Raw genomic sequence first — 19,938 nt, forward strand, 5'->3', positions numbered from 1 at the left:
CACTGGGATGAACACAGACTCCATCTGTATAATTCCCAGTCAGCAGACTTGAGGACACCCATGAGCTCTGTGTTCTTGTACCCGTGGAAGAGGCTCAATCACCCTGGATCTAGAGGCCTCCGTTCACCCAACCCAGACTGCTGAAATGTGCTTTGCAGGAGCTCTGTCCTGCAGTGTCCCACCTGGTATAGATTGCATGTGCTCAGCTCTTCTGCTGTCAAGGTATTTTAGGATGATTTGTGAAAGTCATTTTTTTCAAGAGATGTATTGGGGGGGTGGTAATGAAAGCAGTTCTCCACTTTGTTGAATTCTAGAGAGATGCCCACCCACCCCCACTAGAGACAAGGTAATGAGACAGAGCAGTGAAGCCCAAGACCCACCCCACCCCCGGAGCAAGGACTCTGTGATGTCCACACCTGTCAGAAGACTTGCGGACTCAGCGTCACTCTGTTTTCACATAGACGCCTCCCAGAACTGTGTGTGAAATAACTTGTCTTCTGTTAAGTGTATCTGGACGTGTTTGAGACAGAACAAATATATCGTCGCTAATGACTTGTGAAGAAGTGAGGCAATTTTGCTTCCTTGGGCTTTGGGTGACGCTCACGCGAGCAGGGTCTTTGAGCAAAGCAGTCACCTACTGTGGATGAATCAGAGCTGAGCCAGCTGGGCATGGGGCGCTGGCGACTCTGTGTTCCCTCCTATGGTGCCAGTCAATAGCAAGTGATTCTGTGCTGTGACCGAGAGGCTGGACTGGGTATTTACCGAGCCAACGTCGAGCCTAGATTTCTATGATCTTGAGAAAAATTACGTTTCTCCACTGTTAGGAGGTATGGAAAAGAGAACATCTGAGTCCTGGGGGCTTGGTCCTGCTTCTTCTGACTTAAATGGTGTCTCTCCAAATTCAGCAGCACTGACATGCCCCGCGTGCCTCCCGGAAACATGCAACCCAGAGGTTTTTAATCCGGTAGGGCCTGGGATTAGACCCAGGAAAGTTCAGTTCAACCAGGATCTTCCATCATGATTCTGATGCCAGCAGCGCCCACTGCACGTGCAGAAACTCAGTCTCCGAGACAGTCGGATACTATTTCCTCAGACGTTCACCTGCTGCGGGGCAGGTGTCCTCTCCAAACACACTTGGAGAGCTGGAAAAGGGAGGCATCGTGGCATCTTGGTGGTCTGGATTTTGACAGCTGTTTGTTGTTGGAGATCTTTTCACGTGAGACTTTAAAACAGCGTGAGGAGCAAAACAATCTAATACCCGAAGAGCAGCACTTGGCAAAGGAGGTTTCTCAGTGTCCCCAGACCCCTTCCATGCGCCAGCCCCAGGCTTCTGCTCCACACTCTGTATCTTTCTGTCAAGGTTTCCTAGTCTCCTCCTTCTATGTTTCCCCTAGTGGCATGGTAACACGGTCACTTTTTTTTTTTTTTGGCGGGGGTGGGGGTTCCTTGCATTACACAAAGCTTTTCCATTGGACCCTGCAATGGGCACTGAAAAGTCCTGTACTTAGAAGCTGTCCTCCTACCCAGAAAGAATTAGCAACCAGCCAAATAATTAAACTCTTTGGGTTTGTTCTTTTTACTCTCTCCCCTTCTGAAATGTTCAGAAGATGGGCCTCCAAGGTGCCACAACGAAGAGCTCGTTCACCAGGAGGGCAAGTCCCAACAAAGAGGGACCAGATGCTGCTTCTAAATACACTTGCTCAGGCAGAGCAGCCCTGAGGACGATCCATAAGGGCTGGGGATCTGAAGCACTGGGAAAGTCGACTTCTCTGACAGACTTAGGGCCCCTGGGCCAGGGAGAGCTGATAGGGTGGACTGGACTGCTTGACAGCTGGCCTGGAGGTTGATGCAGAGGCTGGGCCCAAAAGCAAAAACACAGCAGGGAAGTCCTGATGCCAGCAGAGCTTCAAACAGTTAGCTTAGAGACAAGGGGCTGCATTCTGTGTCTGGGATGCACCGAGCCTTTGCTCTCTGCTGTTTTCTAGTTTGTTTCTATGTTGCTGATGTTCAAGCCCGCCTCCTCTGAAGCATATAGCATGAGTCACTCAGTGGCTTTCTCCTGCCCCGTCAGGTGCCCCCTTTAGTCCTGGGGACGCTTGTCAGGGACGCATCGGCCCTGGAGAAGCCGGATGTGGCCCGGGAGGCTCGCCCCATGACTTGGGTCTCTCTCTGCAAGAGAGATGTCACCGCTGAGGTCCTGAGAGAGTCCTGGCTGCTGTCCCATACCTGACAACATGCCCGTCCACCTGAAGGATAGTCCGCAGACCCTCACAGTCCCTCTGGCTGCCTCTCTCTCACACCAAGGACCCACCCCCAACTGACTGTGGGAGTTCTGGCCTCCTTGTCTGCTTTCTCCAAATCCCAGCAGGCCAGATAGTTTCCTTTATTGAAATGTTACTGTAATTTACATAATCATGTAATTTACATAAATGCAAATGATTCATTTCATCATCAGTCTAACAGCTGCCCTAAAAGGAATGCTTTATTTTTACCCTTCATCTCTGCTTCAAGATCAGGGATTTTGAGCATCAGGAGAAGGGAAGCTTGGCTATGGTGGGGGTAGCTGGGGAATGTGGCGAGCCCCATGAGACAGGCTCCAGATAACTTATTGAGGTTCCCAAATCCAGCCTGGGGGGTGCTGCCCTCCTGGAGAAGGGCCAGATGGGCCATTGGAAGTTGGGGGCCCCCAGGGGCAATCTGAGTGCTGGCAGAGCAGAAAGAGCTTATCTGAGGGAATGCTCCCCCCGACTCAATGCAGGCCCCAACTCTGAAGGAGATTCCATGGGGACAAAGAGAGACAGGTGAGCTGACCCAGCCACAGCCTAGAGGGCACTGTCCCATATGGCAGCCACGAGGCAGGTGAGCCTTTGGGGTCTTTTTTTTCATTCTTCTTTTATGCTGGGGTGTAGTTGATTTACAGTGCCGTGTCAGTTTCAGGCGTACAGCAAAGTGATTCAGTTATACATATACACGTATCTATTCTTTTTCACATTCTTTTCCCATTGAGCTTTTGAGAGCCAGCTAGTGAGACCATGGAACCGAACCTCATTTCATTAATTTCAGTGCATGTGGCCACGTGTGGCTAGCGCCTGTCATCTGGATAGCATGGATGTAGAGAGCAAACCCTTCCATGGGAAGTATACCCACATTCTCACCCTTTTAACAAGCACAGGCTCCATACTCCACAGGACTGAGTACAGCACTGGGCCTGACGATGAAAGTTCCCTAGTTCAACGCTCATGACCTCTCAAGCTGCTGTGGTAGGAGTCCCATTTTACAGATGGTAACACCGAGGCTCTAGAAATCCAAGGATTTCCCCGAGGTGAGGTAGCTGCCCCTCACTCAGGTCTCCCAGAGCAAGAAAAGAAGATGCACAACTATATCAGCCCAGCAGGGAATTCAGGCTTTTCATCCAACAAAACCTGCCTCATAGAGTCTGATTTTACTGCACCTAACATGCATCTGCCTCTACAGAAGCGCCTGAAACACCTCTTTACCCGGAGACTGAACGTCAGCCTCCCTCTCCTGGGAGTCTTTCATTAAGATGGCTCATCTTCAGTGGTCCAGAAATCGTCTCTCTCTCTTCCGTGAGAGGAGGAACACCGGGCACCCACAGGGATGACGGTCCTCTGGCCCCTGGCCTCCGTGGCCTGGCCCCACCGATCCCCTTCCGCTCGCTCCAGTGTGGGGACCCTGAGGCCCTCATGCTCACGGTTCCACTTCAGGGCCCAGCAAAGCGGGGATGACTGTGCAGCCAGAAGACTGTCACGGGGAAGGGTGTGGAGGACGTCCAAACAAACAAACCGCGGGGCCCCTGTCCCCCTAATCCCTGCCCAGGCTCGGCTCAAGCCCTGCCTTTACGCCAGCTGTCCCCGCCACCCTCCCTTAGCCCCCGCACCACCAGGTCAGCCCACTGGAGATCCTCACGTGGGAATTCCTGATTACTCTTCAAGTGGAAACCATATTCATGCCTCACGGCTGTTTTCCAGTGTTTCCCATCTGACTCCTCTTAAAGGGAATCGCCGTGGCCTCAGCTAAGCCACCCACCCACACCCGTGGCCCCAGAGCCTGGGAAGGCAGGCCTCCAAGATGGCACATCTCCTGAGGGCACCTGTAGCTGAGGAGGGAGAATCTGCAGGGAGCAGTTTCCCTTCCCAGCGGGGAGGATGTTCAAGGTTTCAGGCTCTTAAAAGAGAATGATGGTGTTGATTTTCTCCTTTTACTTTCACTGTTTAAAATTCTGATGGTGCCAGTGATTACGATTCCAGCTACAAGGTCTCAGCTTCAGCAAGGCAGCCACCCAGCCATGGTTACCGCCTATAACCAGCCAACCCGAGGCCGCCGCAGAGTGCAGGGCTAGCCCAGCCTCTCTCTCCAGCCCACTGGCCTGCAACCCCTGGTAGTCCATTCCCTGGTGTTCCATCTCGAGTCTCTGGGATGCTCTGTCATCCAGGGAGTCGCCTGTCTGATGGAAGCCTGTCTCTGGGAAGAATTCTAGACCACACGCCAACACTGAAAAGCTGGTTTCCATGGTAGCCCATCTATTTCCCAGAGGCCTGGAGGAAAAGTCGGGGTTTTTTTTCAGATTTACTCCTGTGGATTCCCATTTAGCTGGTCCCTGGAACACCTGGAAAGCCTAGGGCAAAGCCTGAGGTCGATCTGGAGGAACCACGTGTGGGTCAAAGGGCAGGACCAGCTGTGCAGCAAATCCGCGGCCACATGTGTTACAGGGGATATTGTGGGCCTGGTTTCAGACAACCGGCAGAGAACAGAAAGCTACTTCCCCAAGTGGTGGTTGTTCAGTTGCTAAGTCATGTCGGATTCTACGTGATCCCATGGACTGCAGCACGCCAGCCTGTCTTTCACTATCTCCTGGAACTTGCTCAGATTCATGTCCACTGAGTCAGTGTTGCTGTCTAACCATCTCATCTTCTACTCCCTTTTCCTTTGGCTTTCAATCTCCTCCAGCATCAGGGTCTTTCCCAGTGAGTTGGCTCTCCACATCAGGTGACCTAAATATTGGAGCTTCAACTTCAGCCTCGGTCCTTCCAATGACTATTCAGTTGATTTCCTTTAGAGTTGACTGGTTTGATCTCCATGCAGTCCAAGGTACTCTCGAGAGTCTTCCTCAGCACAACAATTTGAAAGCTTCAGTTCTTCAGCGCTCAGGCTTCCTTACTGTCCAGCTCTCACATCCCTACGTGATTACTAGCAAAATTATAGCTTTGACCATATGGACCTTTGTTGGCAAAGTGATGCCTCTGCTTTTCAATACGCTGTCTAGGTTGGTCACAGCTTTTCGTCCAAGGAGTAAGTCTTTTAACTTCATGGCTGCAAGTCACCGTTGGCAGTAATTTTGGAGCCCAAGAAAATAAATTGTCACTGCTTCCTGAAGACTCCGCTGCAACATCCAGGAAAAAAGGGCAGGTCAGCTCCAGGTCAGCTCCAGGTCAGCTCCATCCTTACCCTGGTAGGGCCAGTGATCGCATGCAAGTGTAAATGAGGGACCCGCCCGTCAGCATTCCAGAGCCCCAGGAAGGAGCTGCCTCCCGAATGTGACCGAGGTGGGCTGGCCACAGGCGTCCGCGGAAGGCTGTCTGTCCAGAGGCGCTTGCCCTCTGCCCAGATGTCCGGGAGCCCAGAAGGGGAATGGTTCTCCTTCATCACATCCTCCCCTCCGGGGCCGCGCGGCCAGGCGCGGGGCTGGACCTTGAGCGCCACCTAGTGGGAGCCGGCTGGAACTGGGGGCGCGTTTCTCATTTCAGAAGAGGAGAGTGAATTCAGATTTGGGGAAGTCTTTTAAACACAGTTCAGTTCAGTTCATTTAAGTCGCTCGGTCTTGTCCGACTCTTTGCGACCCCATGTACTGCAGCACGCCAGGCCTCCCTGTCCATCACCAACTCCCGGAGTTCATTCAAACTCACGTCCATCGAGTCGATGATGCCATCCAGCCATCTCATCCTCTGTTGTCCCCTTCTCCTGGCCCCAATCCCTCGCAGCATCAGTCTTTTCCAGTGAGTCAACTCTTCGCATGAGGCGGCCAAAGTACTGGAGTTTCAGCTTTACTCACAGAGGACATGAAAATACAGAGGGATATGCAACACTTGTCTTGGAAGAATTAAATGAAAAAAATCTTTAAGGAATAAGAAATCCACTCCCTCCAGCCATCAGCAGCACCCAGTGAGAAACACTGTCCTCGGCATTGGAAGTTTTGAGACAGGCTGGCTCCATGCTCCCTCGGGATGCCCTGGAGATGTGCTGCCTTGAAGGACCTTTCTGTGAACAGGGCAGATGTCCTGTGTGGGCGACCATCAGTCAACCCACCTCCTCCAGGCACCGCCAGACTCCACAGGCAGGTCTTCCTCTCCACAAACAAGCCTCTTTCCATTCAGATGCTCTCAAAGGCCTGATTGCTAGCCCCTTATAGCCATTGTATTGTTCTTTTTGGAGGCCCCTGGTGTTTCCACCCAATCCTTTTGAGGAAGGGGGATCAAACCCAGACCGTGTTCTCAAGTGGGCCACAGGGTGGCTTAGTCCTTGGGGCTCTTAGGGTCAGGCAGCAGCACCATTGCCTCTGTGGTCTGGAAATTTCTGCTTCTCTCTCCCTCCACACCATTTGCCTCCAAGGGTGGGGCGCCCCACTATTTCTCTGACATTGTGTTCCCTGTAAATTCTGCTCTCACTTTGGATTCCTTTGCACAGTTAAGCCCATTCTGGTTTTTTTCACTGCTATGATCATTAAGATAGTAAGCCATTCTGGTTTTTCTGACTGCTATGATCATTAGGATAATAGCTAAAAAACATATAGAGCCCTACCCCCATCTGTCATATGTCACAAAATAAGGCTTCCTTAGAGCTGCTTTCATATTACGGAGTGTCGGCTGCCCTCCCCAGAGACACACATTAAATTGGTCATCTAATCAACTCTTTATCAGTATCTTGTGCTCTCTTAAGTAGCTACAAATTGATTGCTCTATCCTGTTGCCCAAGACTGATATTGAATTAACTTCAATTAATAGAAAACATTTTCCAACTTCAATCACAGGTTCCGTTCCACGATTTCTTGGATTTTTTGAAAGCTAATGATTACGTAAAAGCGACTGGAATGGATTCTGTACCATCCAACCTGGGTCATAGGGCAGTTTCCTTGACTTCTTTTTTCCTGTCCTGGTTTGACATCTTCATCCAAACACCAGCCTGTTGGATGCAATAATGACAGATGACAAAAGGACAAAACCTGATGGAATCAATGTCTTTTTCAGTGTCTTGTTGGGAACAGTGAGTTACCAAGAAAGGTGGCCGCTTTCTCCTCATCCTTCTCTACTCCTTCGGGGTGACTGGAGGGAGGTCCTCTCATGAGCCTTTGAGCTCCACCTGCTAGGCTTTGAAGTTGTCTGTGTCTCTCACAACTGGTGGTGGTTATCATCGCCAGCGACTGCATGATGCCAGTGTTAGCCAAGTTAACCATCTCAGTGCCATGATCACCCTCTGTACTGGATGCTTCTGCCTCAGAGACTCCAGTGGGCCCCCGCCCGCTGGAAAGCCACTCAGAGATGCTCGAGCCCAAATCAGTCATGTCCTGAGTGTAGGCAAAGAAAGCTTCCTGCTGGAATGAAACGGAGGGTATTCATTTGGTTTCAACACCATGCCATCTGGGCAAATAGGGTGCCATGGAAGAAATTAAGAGCCAGGGCTGGGTTCTAGGACCAACTCTCTAGCTAAGTGAGCAATCTCAGGAAACAATGCATGTTCTCTGTAGCCCCGTTCCCTGTGTAAATCAATGAGCCAAGCTTAGACCACTTTCCCCCCCAAAATGAGAAGCGATTTTAGATGTTATTAATATATGGACCAGGGCTTGAATAAATTCAGTCCTGTTGTGTATTTCCTTTGGGTCCTAACTAATGAAGGAGGTCTTCTGCGCGGCCCTGTGTGTTCTCCACTGCCTCTGACCCTGATAAGCTCCCTTCACATACGGCAGGCCCATGGCCCAGGGCGTGGGCAGCTAACCATCCACCCAGGGTCTTCACCGCCCTCACTGCATGCATTTTTATCCTCTCTCTACACATGGTGTTGATTCTCCACTTCCAGTTGTGATGCAAAATTTTCTTTGAAAATACGTTCTTTTGAGGAAATGAAAGACTAGGTTGACTGATTGGAAAATACTGAGTCCCTAGACACCCAAGTGCTTACATAAGAGCTTGAAGGCACTGTACAAGGCACAGAGATATGCAGACAGCTTCCAGGCGGCCCACGAGTGGCTAATGTTTGGACACCCCCACCAAGCTCTGCCTTGCCTTCCAGATCCAAAATTCTACAAATAACAAGGTTGGGCTTCCCTCTCACTCCACCCTCAGACAGAAAATGGGCTGATGCCCTGTTCTCGGAACCAGGCCCACCCCAGTCTGCCAGCAGACCTCCCTCCGCTGACACTGACCAGGGACTCAACCAGCAGAGAGGGGAGTGCCCACAGACGCTTCAGACTCCAAACCAGCCCTGGTTCCCAACAGCCAGCCCCAAGGGCAGATAACGTGCAGTGGTAAGGCATGTGTGTGCATATAAATGTGTGTCTAATCTTCTCTTTTTTTTAATCTTCTTTTTCACAGTTCATTTATGACGAACAAGTTTCCTGGTAAGTACCTCTCTTCCCCTTCCAAGTTCCCCTTGCTGTGTTGCAGAGATAGTATCTTAAAGACCAGAGTCAGGGTTTAGGAAAGAAAGGGAAATGTCAGGGCAGCTTGGAACGGCTAGCTCTTCTTGGGAACCCTGCGTCCATCTCAACAAACAAACCGGCTTTAACGGAGCAGAGGCCATTTCCCTTGGACTGGGCTAGTGCACTTCCTTTGGAGACAGATCTTTCATCTAGATTAGATGGTGTCTAATTTAACTGTCCTTTTCTGCAGTCAGCCATGGGCAAGGCCATGGACAAGATTTGATGAACTTTTCCAGTTGTTCAGACCACATTGCCATATTCCGAATACCATATATATCACAGGAGCCAGAGGTGGAGGCACTTCCATGACCTTTAACCTATTAAAGTTCTGCCTAACATTCAAGATAAACTTGGAGCTCTCAAAAATCAGTGATTTCTTGGTAGATTAAACATATTGCCCAAATTAAATATGTGGGAACATTTGCATTCGGGTCAGTGTCCAAATTGCCTTTTTTAAGATGAGTTCTGAGCATGTCAGCTGTGTTTATAATGGAAACAGAAATTGCGTTGTGCATTCTTGTTCCTTTTTTCAAATATTTGATCTGTGGAAGTAGAGTGATGTGAAAATACAGCTACTTTTTCTGAGACAACGTCTCAGACAGTTGTGATGCTGCAGGTAGGCGACTTGCATGGTATTATTTAAAGCTAAGAATGAGGTAGCAAAAAAGTAATAGGTTCCTACTATACAGCACAGGGAACTAGTATATTCAGTATCCTGTAGTAAACCATATGGAAAAGAATATGTGAATAATAATAATAGGTTTATCATTTTTAAGTAAAAATAGAGATGTACAAAGCCCAGCTGTCTTCATTTTCAGCAAAATGAGTGCTAGCCCTTTGCAGGAGCGACACCTCTGCATCCTAGGTTGTCACTGTGATTTCAGAATTAAAGGTGTCGGGGGACATATCACATTGACCATAAATGTTACACGCTCTTCAGGGTATTAAGGTATTCTGCCGCTCTCTCTCCTCTGCCCAAGAGGGCGAGGGGGAGACAGCTGGGAGAGCTTGCTCTAAGACACATGGTCTGTATACTGACCCGTTAGAAACAGGAAGGAAGTCTTCTTTGAATAACAGTGATCAATGGGCTGAAGGGGATCAAGATGCCTGGGAGAATCTCAGCTCAGAGGCCAGGGAGAACCTCCTCGTGGGATCCACCTGGACCTGGTTACCATATGCAATGGTGATATTGTTCCCACATGTCCTTGGAGATTCAGTGCAGCACAAGAAAGCTTGCAGAAGCATTGCCACCTGAACTCATGGCACGGTTAACACAACCAGCACTCTCTCGGCAAACAGCAGGTGCCTAAGCGTTGCTCAGTGTTGCTGGTCTTTGCTAACCATGCTGCCATAAGGACAACGAGTTATGATTGCAGTTGACCTCAGAAATCTTTCTGCTGCGTTTGTGCAGAAAACCTGAAGCAAGGAGATTCACAGGTGGTTTCCCATCTGTTGGTCTTAGAAGGAGCCCCCTCTCATCTCCCTGGCCTTGCTCGTGAAAACCGCGTAGGAGGAAGTGAGAGCAGGTTCCTGGCAAGTCTGTGTCAGTCATTAGCCTCTTTCAGGAGACTTTAGGTGGTTTGGACCCCCGACTTCTTTCGGTAGCATCACCAGCACTGTGTCTACAATAGCCTCATACAGTATGTGCAGAATCATTCTTGCCCCATGGGTGGTGGCCCACGGCGAGGCCTGACTCACCGTAACTCACAGCCCATCTCCTCGTCGGCTGACTGTCTGCTTCTTTCCAACACTGCATCCTTATAGAACAGCACTGCGGCCGGAGCCTGTGTGCATCCTTTTCGTGTTCGACCACATATTTCTCCTGGATCAGTTTCTAGACATGGAACTTGGAAAAGCATAGGAAAGCCATAACCTGAAATTTCTCCATAGACCATCCCTCATGAACCTTTTCTTGAAGCAAAAATGATGCTCCCAATTAACTAGTTAAATTCTATACCTGAAGAGGAACCTAGAAATCAGGTTCCTTGTTTTCTAACTGGAAGATACTAAAATAAACTAGAGGAAGCGTCCAAAATATCAAAAGTTCAAGGTACATCCCAGAGGTTTCATTATTTTTCCCTTGACCGTTCTCCCACTTATTCATTCTTATCTTCTCTGACAGCACCTTCCCTGACCCGGGTGTGTCTGTCTGTCTGTCTTCTCCCTCCCTCCCGTCTCTCCTTCTCTGTCTCCATCTCCCACTGTATCTACTGTATCTAACAAGCCTTACTCCAATGTAGATAACAGTCCCTTGGTTGCTCCTGTCAATTCCTCCAGGTTGCCATTTGTATCTGAATTATTTTAGTGAATGATTAAGCTGTGGTCAGACTTAATACATGGAGTCTTATATTCAGCAATATGACAGAAGTCTTGCTGAGTTCAAAGCACTCTTTGGAGTGAGCAAATAAAAGAGAAGAGGAAGCGTTCTCCTGTTAAGTGGAGGAAGGAAGAAGTCCTCGAGAGCCGGGTGCTGCCTAGGACATGTGTACAGATCAGGAACTGTGTGTGCTTTCATGCCTACCTCATCCTTACAGTGCTTGGCAGGTTTAGTTGTTCGCATCACATGGGCGTTTAAGGGAGTCTGGGGTGTGGCACGTGTGTCTTGGTGGCTTCCGTTAACTACCCATTCTTGGCTCGTCCACAGGTGGGAGTCTTTGGTCCTCGTGCTGATGTATCTCATCTACATTGTCATCATGAAGTAAGTAAGATCCCTTCTCAGTTTCTCTCCCCAAACTCTTTCCTGCACTCAACGTTATGTGATGAGGTGGACAGAGGGGCATTGCCCTGGCCCCTCTTCAGGACCTGGCAGCCTGGTTTCTGGCTGTTTCTTTGTTCACTTTCATAATAAGAAAGGTGGCAAAACTTCCCATATAGGCTTCTCCTTAGGACTGTTCCAGTGTCCCCATACCCGGGAGCTGGCTTCCCATGGGGCAGGTGATTCAAGAGAGGGCAGGAAGGACCCAGCAACACCTTCTATGATCCAGCCTCACAAGTCCCTTCTGCCATGTGCTATTCATTAGAAAAGAGTCAGTCTGGTCTTCACTCCTTGCCTTTCCAAGAGAGGAGGGTCATTTACCTGTGGACATGTTTTAGACCGCCAGATCATACATTCTTTTTCCCTGTGGAGTCTGGGCAGATTACCACCTGTATCAGGAGTGACATTGCTGATGCTTCCCGTGCTCTAATGTAAGATGTAAGCACTGTGGTCAGAAACCTGCTGGGTCTTCTTTTTTGACAAGGACTGTTGAGATGAGGAGCTTGTAAACACTGCAGAGATACTCTGTGCTGCAGGCACCTACCCCACGGAAGCAACTGCATTTGCTTTGAATTAGTCCATCCTCTCCCCCAGCGCATGTGACTGCAGGAGTGACCGCTCCCTCTAGGGGGAGGACAGGAGACCACTGCCAGTTCAGTTCAGTCGCTCAGTCGTGTCCTACTCTCTGCGACCCCAGGGACTGCAGTGCACCAGGCCTCCCTGTCCATCACCAACTCCCAGAGCTTGCTCAAACTCATGTCCATCGAGTTGGTTATGCCATCCAACCATCCCATCCTCTATCGTCTCCTTCTCCTCCTGCCTTCAATCTTTCCCAGCATCAGGGTCTTTTCGAATGAGTCAGTTCTTTGAATCAGGTGGCCAGAGTATTGGAGTTTCAGCTTCAGCATCAGTCCTTCCAATGAATATTCAGGACTGATTTCCTTTAGGATTGACTGGTTGGATCTCCTTGCAGTCCAAGGGACTCTCAAGACTTTCCTCCAACACCACAATTCAAAAGCATCAGTTCTTCGGTGCTCAGCTTTCTTTATAGTCCAACTCTCACATCATACATGACTACTGGGAAAATCATAATTTTGACTAGATGGACCTTTGTCGGCAAAAGTTCCTTTTGTCTGACTGCTGCCAGGAATCGCTGATGTGGATGCATCCAGCAGCAGTCTGCCTCTGACACGTCAAGTTTTCTTTGCTGTTGAGGCCCAACAAAAATTAATTCTGGTGGCTGAGAACCCTGTCGGGAGAAATCAGTGTGGCCGTTGGCCAATGTCACAGGAATAGTGAAGGCCGGAGCTGGCTTGACCAATGGTCGGGGTAGGCTGTGAGCCATCTGCCACCATTCCACCCAATATGATGCCCAGTTTTCACCTCAGGAACTGTCTATGTTCAGCATGGACCCAGCATCTGGATCTTGTGACTGAACAAGACTATTTCGAGACTAGAACCTCAGCCAAAGTTATCCTGATGTGGAATTGCCTTGTGGTAACTGACATCACAGTGAGGTGACAAAACCAGGTGCTTTTCCCACAAATCACACACCCCAGTACATCAGCTCCCATAAAAAAGCCGAGTTGGCCCAAAGGCTTGCCATAGTTTCTAGACTCCAAAGAAATGCCTTTAAAGACAGGAGTAGCCAATTTATTTCTCTTTCTCTCAAAAAGCAAAACTATCAGGGAATCCATGCCACCATCAGGAAGCCTCAACAATACACGTCTTCTTTCACATTTTTTTTTTTTAACATTTGATGCTTTGAGATCCCAGTGAGTCAAGAGCTCTCATCTCCCCCTTTGAAAAGGTGGATTCATCAATTATTCCAGAAGAACTGACTGAGTGTCTGCTATAAGCCGAACATGGATCTTGGGTTTTAAAATCTGAATTTAGATGAAAGCATGTCCCATACTGAATTCACTAAGGGCTGTACAGAATAAAGAGGCCTTCAGAAAGTTCTTTTTATCTAAAAAGAAGGAAGATTGAAGAATTTTGCTAGCATGCACTCCATAACCACCACACCCCTCTACTGAGCCATCATAACATCTGTGAGTTGCAGGCAGGGCATGTGGACATGAAGAAAACACACTGAACAATTTCCCCACCCCAAGCCAAGTCCAATGTGAAAGCTAATGAGGTGTGTTTCTGCTGATGTGTCAGCATTACCAACTTCCCAGCTGTTCAGACCAGCAGTATACAAATAAAGTGGGGAAAGGCAGCCACTGCGCTCGTGAAATTTTCTGCATAAATTCTGGTCCCAAGTTCTAAATTGAAATCTCTGCTCTTTTGCCATCCCCCTCAGTAATCAGAGGCTTTAATCATTGGGTTTTATAAAATCTGATTTATAAAATTGCATGCTTCACAATAAAGTAGCTTCGGGGTGCAAGCACAAAATTTAAAACATTCAATTAAAAATATAAAACAGCAGCAGCCATTGAAAACATCCTGTATTAGAACTGTCAGCTGCCTCCTGGATGGATGGCTTTAAAATGACTTTTAAACATTCTGTCTGAAGGTCAAAAAGCAATTCTGGTTTGGCCCAACAGGTAGAAACCTTAAGGGAGCCTGAAGCATACCTGACCTTGGCGAGGATTGATTTCTGTCCTTCTGGGTCATTTCACTGGGATTTGGTCCCCAGATGAAGTAGTGTGGGCTTGTCGTTACGATCAAGTGCCTCCCTTGCAGCCCTGGCTGCAGAACTGAGCCAGGTGGTTCCGGCATTTTGAATCTCAGTTTTTGCTACTAGGAACAGAAGGAATGATGCTTCCTACCTGAAAGGCTGTTAGTAAGAATGGGCTGTGATAGAATAGTTAACTTAATTAACTGATATCCAGTTCCACGGAAGTGCTCACGATGATGCAATGCATAGTATTAGTGTCCTGTTATCCAAATCCAAGTAAGTACGCAACACACAGTGAGCTTTTAAAGCAAGCCCCCTGGAGAGTCAGTATTTTGGGGGGGAAAAGTGGATTCCAAGTCAGGATGACAGAAACAGTGCCTCTCCCAGGAGCTCCTCCAGGAGGGTGAGGAGACCCTGCCACGAGGAGCGCTGGCCTGCAGCGCAGTCAGCAGGATAGCATGGCGCACCCTGTGTGCTCCCCACGAGTCACCCCACTATTGACTCGCACCCACCCTGCCAGCTGTGTCACTCCCTCCGCATGATCTGAATCCCCAGCTTGCCTGCTAAGTCCCTTCAGTCGTGTCAAACTCTTCGTGACCCTATGCACGGTAGCCCGCCAGGCTCCTCTGTGCATGGGTTCTCCAGGCAGGAATGCTAGAGTGGATTGCCAGGCCCTCCTCCAGGGGACCTTCCCAACCCAGGGATTGAACCCACATCTCTTATGTCTCCTGCATTGGTAGGCAGGTTCTTTACCACTAGCACCACCTGGGAAGCCCCATAAAGTCCCAGACATCATACCAATTCATCTACCCAAACGTCAGTACTTGCCTCTAAAAAGACTCATTTTTAACCCAGGCACACTATCATGATCATACCGAAAATGAATGCTAATTCTTTAATATGATTCAGTATCCAATGTTCAAATTCTCAACAGCCTCATAAATATCATTTTTTACAGTTCCTTCGGTCTCATAAATGTCATGAACAGTTTAAAAAGCAGAATCCAAATAAATTCCACTCATCACTTTTGGTCGCTCCATATTCTAGATCTCTTTGAGTTTATAAATTCCCCCTCTTTTTTTTCCCTTGCAATTTATTCTTGAATGAAATCTGATTGATGGCTCTGCAGAGTTTCCCACAATTTGGACGTTGTTGATTACATCTGCGGGGTAGTGTGACCTGTTCCTCCAGCCCCTGTGTCCCCTCCCTGTCAGTCATTGATCCCATTCAGGTTAGACTGTGTCCAGAGTGGTGGAGAGTCACACCAACAGACGCCTGGATCTCTCTGTTATCTTGGCAGCTGCTGATCCTCAATATCTGGCTCCATCATTTCATCACATTGCAGAATAGTCATGTTCTCATTCTATTCCTTGCAAGCCCTGAGATTATAAACCCTGAGAGTGGGCCTGCCTACTGCCCTTTCCATGGCTGCCTCTGTCCCTCTAAACTAGCTTTCTCTTCTCCCTCAGGCCTGTAGGAAGCACCACAGGCTCCCAGGGTGAAGAGGAAGGGGCCCAGCCGTAGAGGATCCCCCACCTGTATCTCCATGGCAGGCCCACCACCCAGAGCTGCACTAAAAATAGACACAAGACGCGGTGGGAAGGGAGCCCCAAGGGGCCTCATGTCCGTAGCAGGAAAGGGATGAAGAAGAGGCAGGGGAACACAGAGTCTAATGCTTGGGTGCCATTCTGTGGGAGGCCAGAGACCAAGCTGGTGGGACCCCTCAGTGGGTTGTCCCATGGTCAGTGAGCCATCAAGACCTTTAAGTCTCTTAGTGGAAAAAGCAGCGGGGGCCACAGTGCCCTGGAGACTGTCTTTGCCTCTGAGTTTCCTAGGATTCCTCCATGGGAGTCTTCTAATACCAATGATAAAGGGACCAGGACAGTACCTGCCAGAGCATCCCAGGAACTTGGCTAAGCAGCCTTCCTTCCAACACACATAGGAGAAACTCGCAGTGTTTTGATTCTTTCCCTTAGTCACTCTGAAGAAACATAGCCCAGAATTTTGTCGTAAAGCCAAGAGCCCCACAGACCTGGAATTACAGCACAACAGTGACAGACTTTCCCAGGATCCCAGCTTGTGACTTCAGGAAACCAAAGGCAGACAGAGACTTTGACAGCCAGCCCACCTGTGCACATGGACTGTGATGCTAGCGGCACAGACAGACGTGACACCTTGACCTTCCTCCACCCAGCATGGCCCTGACAGCAAAGGCCCTGGGGACATGGCCCAGAGGAGGGAGTCTTTGCTCATCCCTCTGAGTCTCATGACAGCCCTTCCATGCATAGACCACGAGTTGTTGTTCAGTAGTTCAGTCATGTCTGACTCTGTGACCCCATAGACTGCAGGACGCCAGGCTTTCCTGTCCATCTCCATCTCCCAGGGCTTGCTCAAACTCATGTCCATTGAGTCGGTGATACCATCCAACCATCTCATCCTCTGTCATTCCCTTCTCTTCCCACCTTCAATCTTTTCCAGCATCAGGGTCTTTTCCAATGAGTCGGCTCTTCACATCAGGTGGTCAAAGTATTGGAGCTTCAGCTTCAGCATCAGTCCTTCCAATGAATATTCAGGACTGATTTGCTTTAGGATGGACTGGTTGGATCTCTTTTCTGTCCAAGGGACTCTCAAGTGTCTTCCCAAACACCACAGTTCAAAAGCATCAATTCTTCAGTGATCAACTTTCTTTATGGACCAACTCTTACATCCATACATAAACCATGAGTAAGGGAACTCAATCCCGGAGCTCCCCCACTGGCATGAAAGACTGCAGAGAAAGCAGTGTGTCCCTATTGATCTGTCTGAAGTTGGTTTTATTTTCACTTACCATATATCAAGTTGGAGAAATGGGCTGAATATTCTGGGGAAAACAGGATGATAAAATAGTAACCATATTAACCTGAGGCACCAGGTCCCTCACCCGTGTCCTGGCTGAGGGAGCTTTGGGGAGCCAGGAGCCCAGGAGGGAGGAACTGCTGTACTGATGGGCTCTTTCTGCTCCCGGCGGTGTCCAGATACAACGCCTGCATACACCAGTGCTTCGAGAGGAGGACCAAGGGGGCCGGAAACATGGTCAATGGCTTGGCCAACAACGCCGAAATGGACGACAGCGGCAACTGCGACGCAACCGTGGTGCTACTCAAGAGAGGTAACCCTGGGGCCATGCCCCCACTGCGGGGCTGCAGCAGGTGCCACCAGCCCCCACAGGGCGTGCCTGCCCCGGGGAGCACCGCCCCACTCCCTCCCATTGGCTGCATCTGGGAACAGGCTGATCCTGGTGATGGGCAGCCTCTGGAAGCTGGTGGAAGTTCTTAAACCAAACGTGCTGAGGTTGATAACAGAGAATGGTATGATAACAGAGGATGGTAAAGGAGACGCCAGGGGCGTCAAGGTGCTGACTGCCTCCCATTCTGGCTGTGTGACCTTGGAGCAAGTTACTTAACCTCTCTGAGCCTCAATTTTCTCTTCTGTAAAATGAAGATAATTTGTGTAACAAATTAAGGAGATAAAGTATATAAAATACTCCATTAATGATAGTTGTTATTCGTGTATATTTATATCTGAATTCACTTTCAGGCTATATTAGCTCAGTTTCCCACCTGCAAAATAACATAGAAAAGAAAGTGAAAGTGTTAGTCACTCAGTCGTGTCTGACTCTTTGTGACCCCATGGACTGTAGCCCGCCAGCCTCCTCTGTCCATGAAATTCTCTGGGCAAGGATACTGGAGTGAGTTGCCATGCCCTCCTCCAGGGCATCTTCTTGACCCAGAGATCAAACCTGGGTCTCCTGCACTGCAGGCAGATTCTTTACTGTCTGAGGCACCAGGGAAGCCCTAAAAGTGTGAAAGCGTCAGTCACTCAATCATTCCCCCAAATTCTGATATTCAGTAGATGCTTAGTAAGCAGTTGCTATTCAAAGAGAAATAATACAATACTCTTAATAATATTCTTTCTTAGAGGAACATGGAAAATTATCATTTACTTTTGCCTAGAATGTGTTTCATTTTTCATTTAACTTTTTTTTTAACTTTCCTATTGAAATGTGTGGGTTTATTTCTTCTCAGTCCCATTTCCTTCCTTTTCAGGGAAGGAAAAAAAAGAAAAAGAAAAATCTATAGGTTATTTCCAAGTACATATCTCAGTTTGAAATCTGTGGGTAATTATTAGAATTTGAAAATCAATTATTTGATGTAGTTTTCTCACTAATTATACTATACTAATTTCTCACTAATTATACCCATGTTTAATGAAAGACTTTTGAGTATTCAGCGCTATCCCACATAAGGATTTCATTTCCTTTCTTCTCTGCAGGGCAGTTTATAACAATAAAAGGAATACTCTTAGAGAACCAAAGAGAGCTACCTACTATTAGGCAGTGTTTCCAGAGATCATTTCATGGTTTAGTGGCCTGGAGAACAGGAGTGAGGCTGTGACCCGTGAGCTGCGTCCTCTCATTGCAATATCCACACAGAAGAGCTTGGGCCATGGAGGAAGTATTCTTCAGGCCTGCTAGCAGATCATTTCAGAGGATTATCCCTTAGCACTCTCTGGACTTGAGCCTCTATAAGCTGGCCAGCTGCCCGTGCCCCCCGACCCCAGTCAGCCCTGCATCCCCCACCGTGCCCTCTGCTTGGACTAGCATCAACCCTGCAGCTTTTAACAGCGCACTATGAACACTCTCGGAGAAGGCAATGGCACCCCACTCCAGTACTCTTGCCTGGAAAATCCCATGGATGGAGGAGCCTGGTGGGCTGCAGTCCATGAGGTCGCTTAGAGTTGGACACGACTGAGCTACTTCCCTTTCACTTTTCACTTTCATGCATTGGAGAAGGAAATGGCAACCCACTCCAGTGTTCTTGCCTGGAGAATCCCATGGATGGAGGAGCCTGGCGGGCTGCCGTCTATGGAGTCACATAGAGTCGGACACGACTGAAGCGACTTAGCAGCAGCAGCAGCAGCATGAACACTCTTGACATTTGAAAAGGGCATAGAGGTTTACTAAAGACAACTGGGGTCTTTCCTATGCCCCAGATATTAGTGGCAGGAAAAGAATCCTTTGAGGAGAAAGGAAAATTCCCTTATGTTATCACTCATTCTTACTGCGTCAGAGAAGGACTCAAACTGTTTCAAGTCATTTCAAAGGAAGTAGGGATAAGCCCATGGAAAGCAGATTTTGACTCTTCTTCAAATTTTAGTCACAACTCTTCCTGGACAGACGGGTGGGTGGGTGGATGGATGGATGAGTGGATGGGTGGGTCTGTGGGTTGGTGGATGGATGGATAGAAAGAAGAAAAGGAGGGAAGAAAGAAAGGGAGGGAGCAAGAAAGATAAGGAAGGGAAGGAAGATGAATGAATATCTCTTTCCTACTCCTAGCCTCAACGCTATCTTTATTTTATGTTTTTAATTTTCCTAGCCAATTTCCACCGCAAAGCATCAGTGATCATGGTAGACGAGCTGCTGTCAGCCTACCCACATCAGCTTTCTTTCTCTGAGGCTGGTCTTCGAATCATGATCACCAGCCACTTCCCCCCAAAAACCCGACTCTCCATGGCCAGTCGCATGCTAATCAATGAGGTATCTGGGAAAACAAGTCCATCTGCCACGGCCGGGGTGGGGAACTGGGCAGGGAGGACGTTCCCTAGTCTGCAGGTAAAAGCACCTGCCTCAGTGTTTCACACAATAATGTCTCTCCGCTGTTTCCCAACGTTCCTTCTCAGCTATGCATCCTTGTCCTTGCCCTTCCCACCACATGTCCAGAGATGTAGTCCAGCTCCCAGCTGTATAGAAAGACTCTTCTGTCCCTTCTGCCTACCTTTGTCTCATTATCTTCCCTCTGAATAAAGCCCCCG

The 19,938-nt window shown here is 48.7% G+C and overlaps 1 protein-coding gene across 1 annotated transcript in view; it reads left to right on the top strand.

Moving 5' to 3' along the window:
• SLC24A3 (solute carrier family 24 member 3) overlaps window positions 1-19,938 on the top strand; it is a 425,626-nt gene that overhangs the window by 382,567 nt on the left and 23,121 nt on the right. Inside the window, exons 8-11 of the mRNA XM_069547821.1 lie at window positions 8,604-8,629; window positions 11,355-11,408; window positions 17,103-17,236; window positions 19,503-19,663. Coding sequence (XP_069403922.1) covers window positions 8,604-8,629; window positions 11,355-11,408; window positions 17,103-17,236; window positions 19,503-19,663 — 375 coding nt within the window. The remainder of the gene's footprint in view (window positions 1-8,603; window positions 8,630-11,354; window positions 11,409-17,102; window positions 17,237-19,502; window positions 19,664-19,938) is intronic.

Source organism: Ovis canadensis, chromosome 13, assembly GCF_042477335.2.
Source record: "Ovis canadensis isolate MfBH-ARS-UI-01 breed Bighorn chromosome 13, ARS-UI_OviCan_v2, whole genome shotgun sequence".
NCBI lineage: Eukaryota > Metazoa > Chordata > Mammalia > Artiodactyla > Bovidae > Ovis > Ovis canadensis.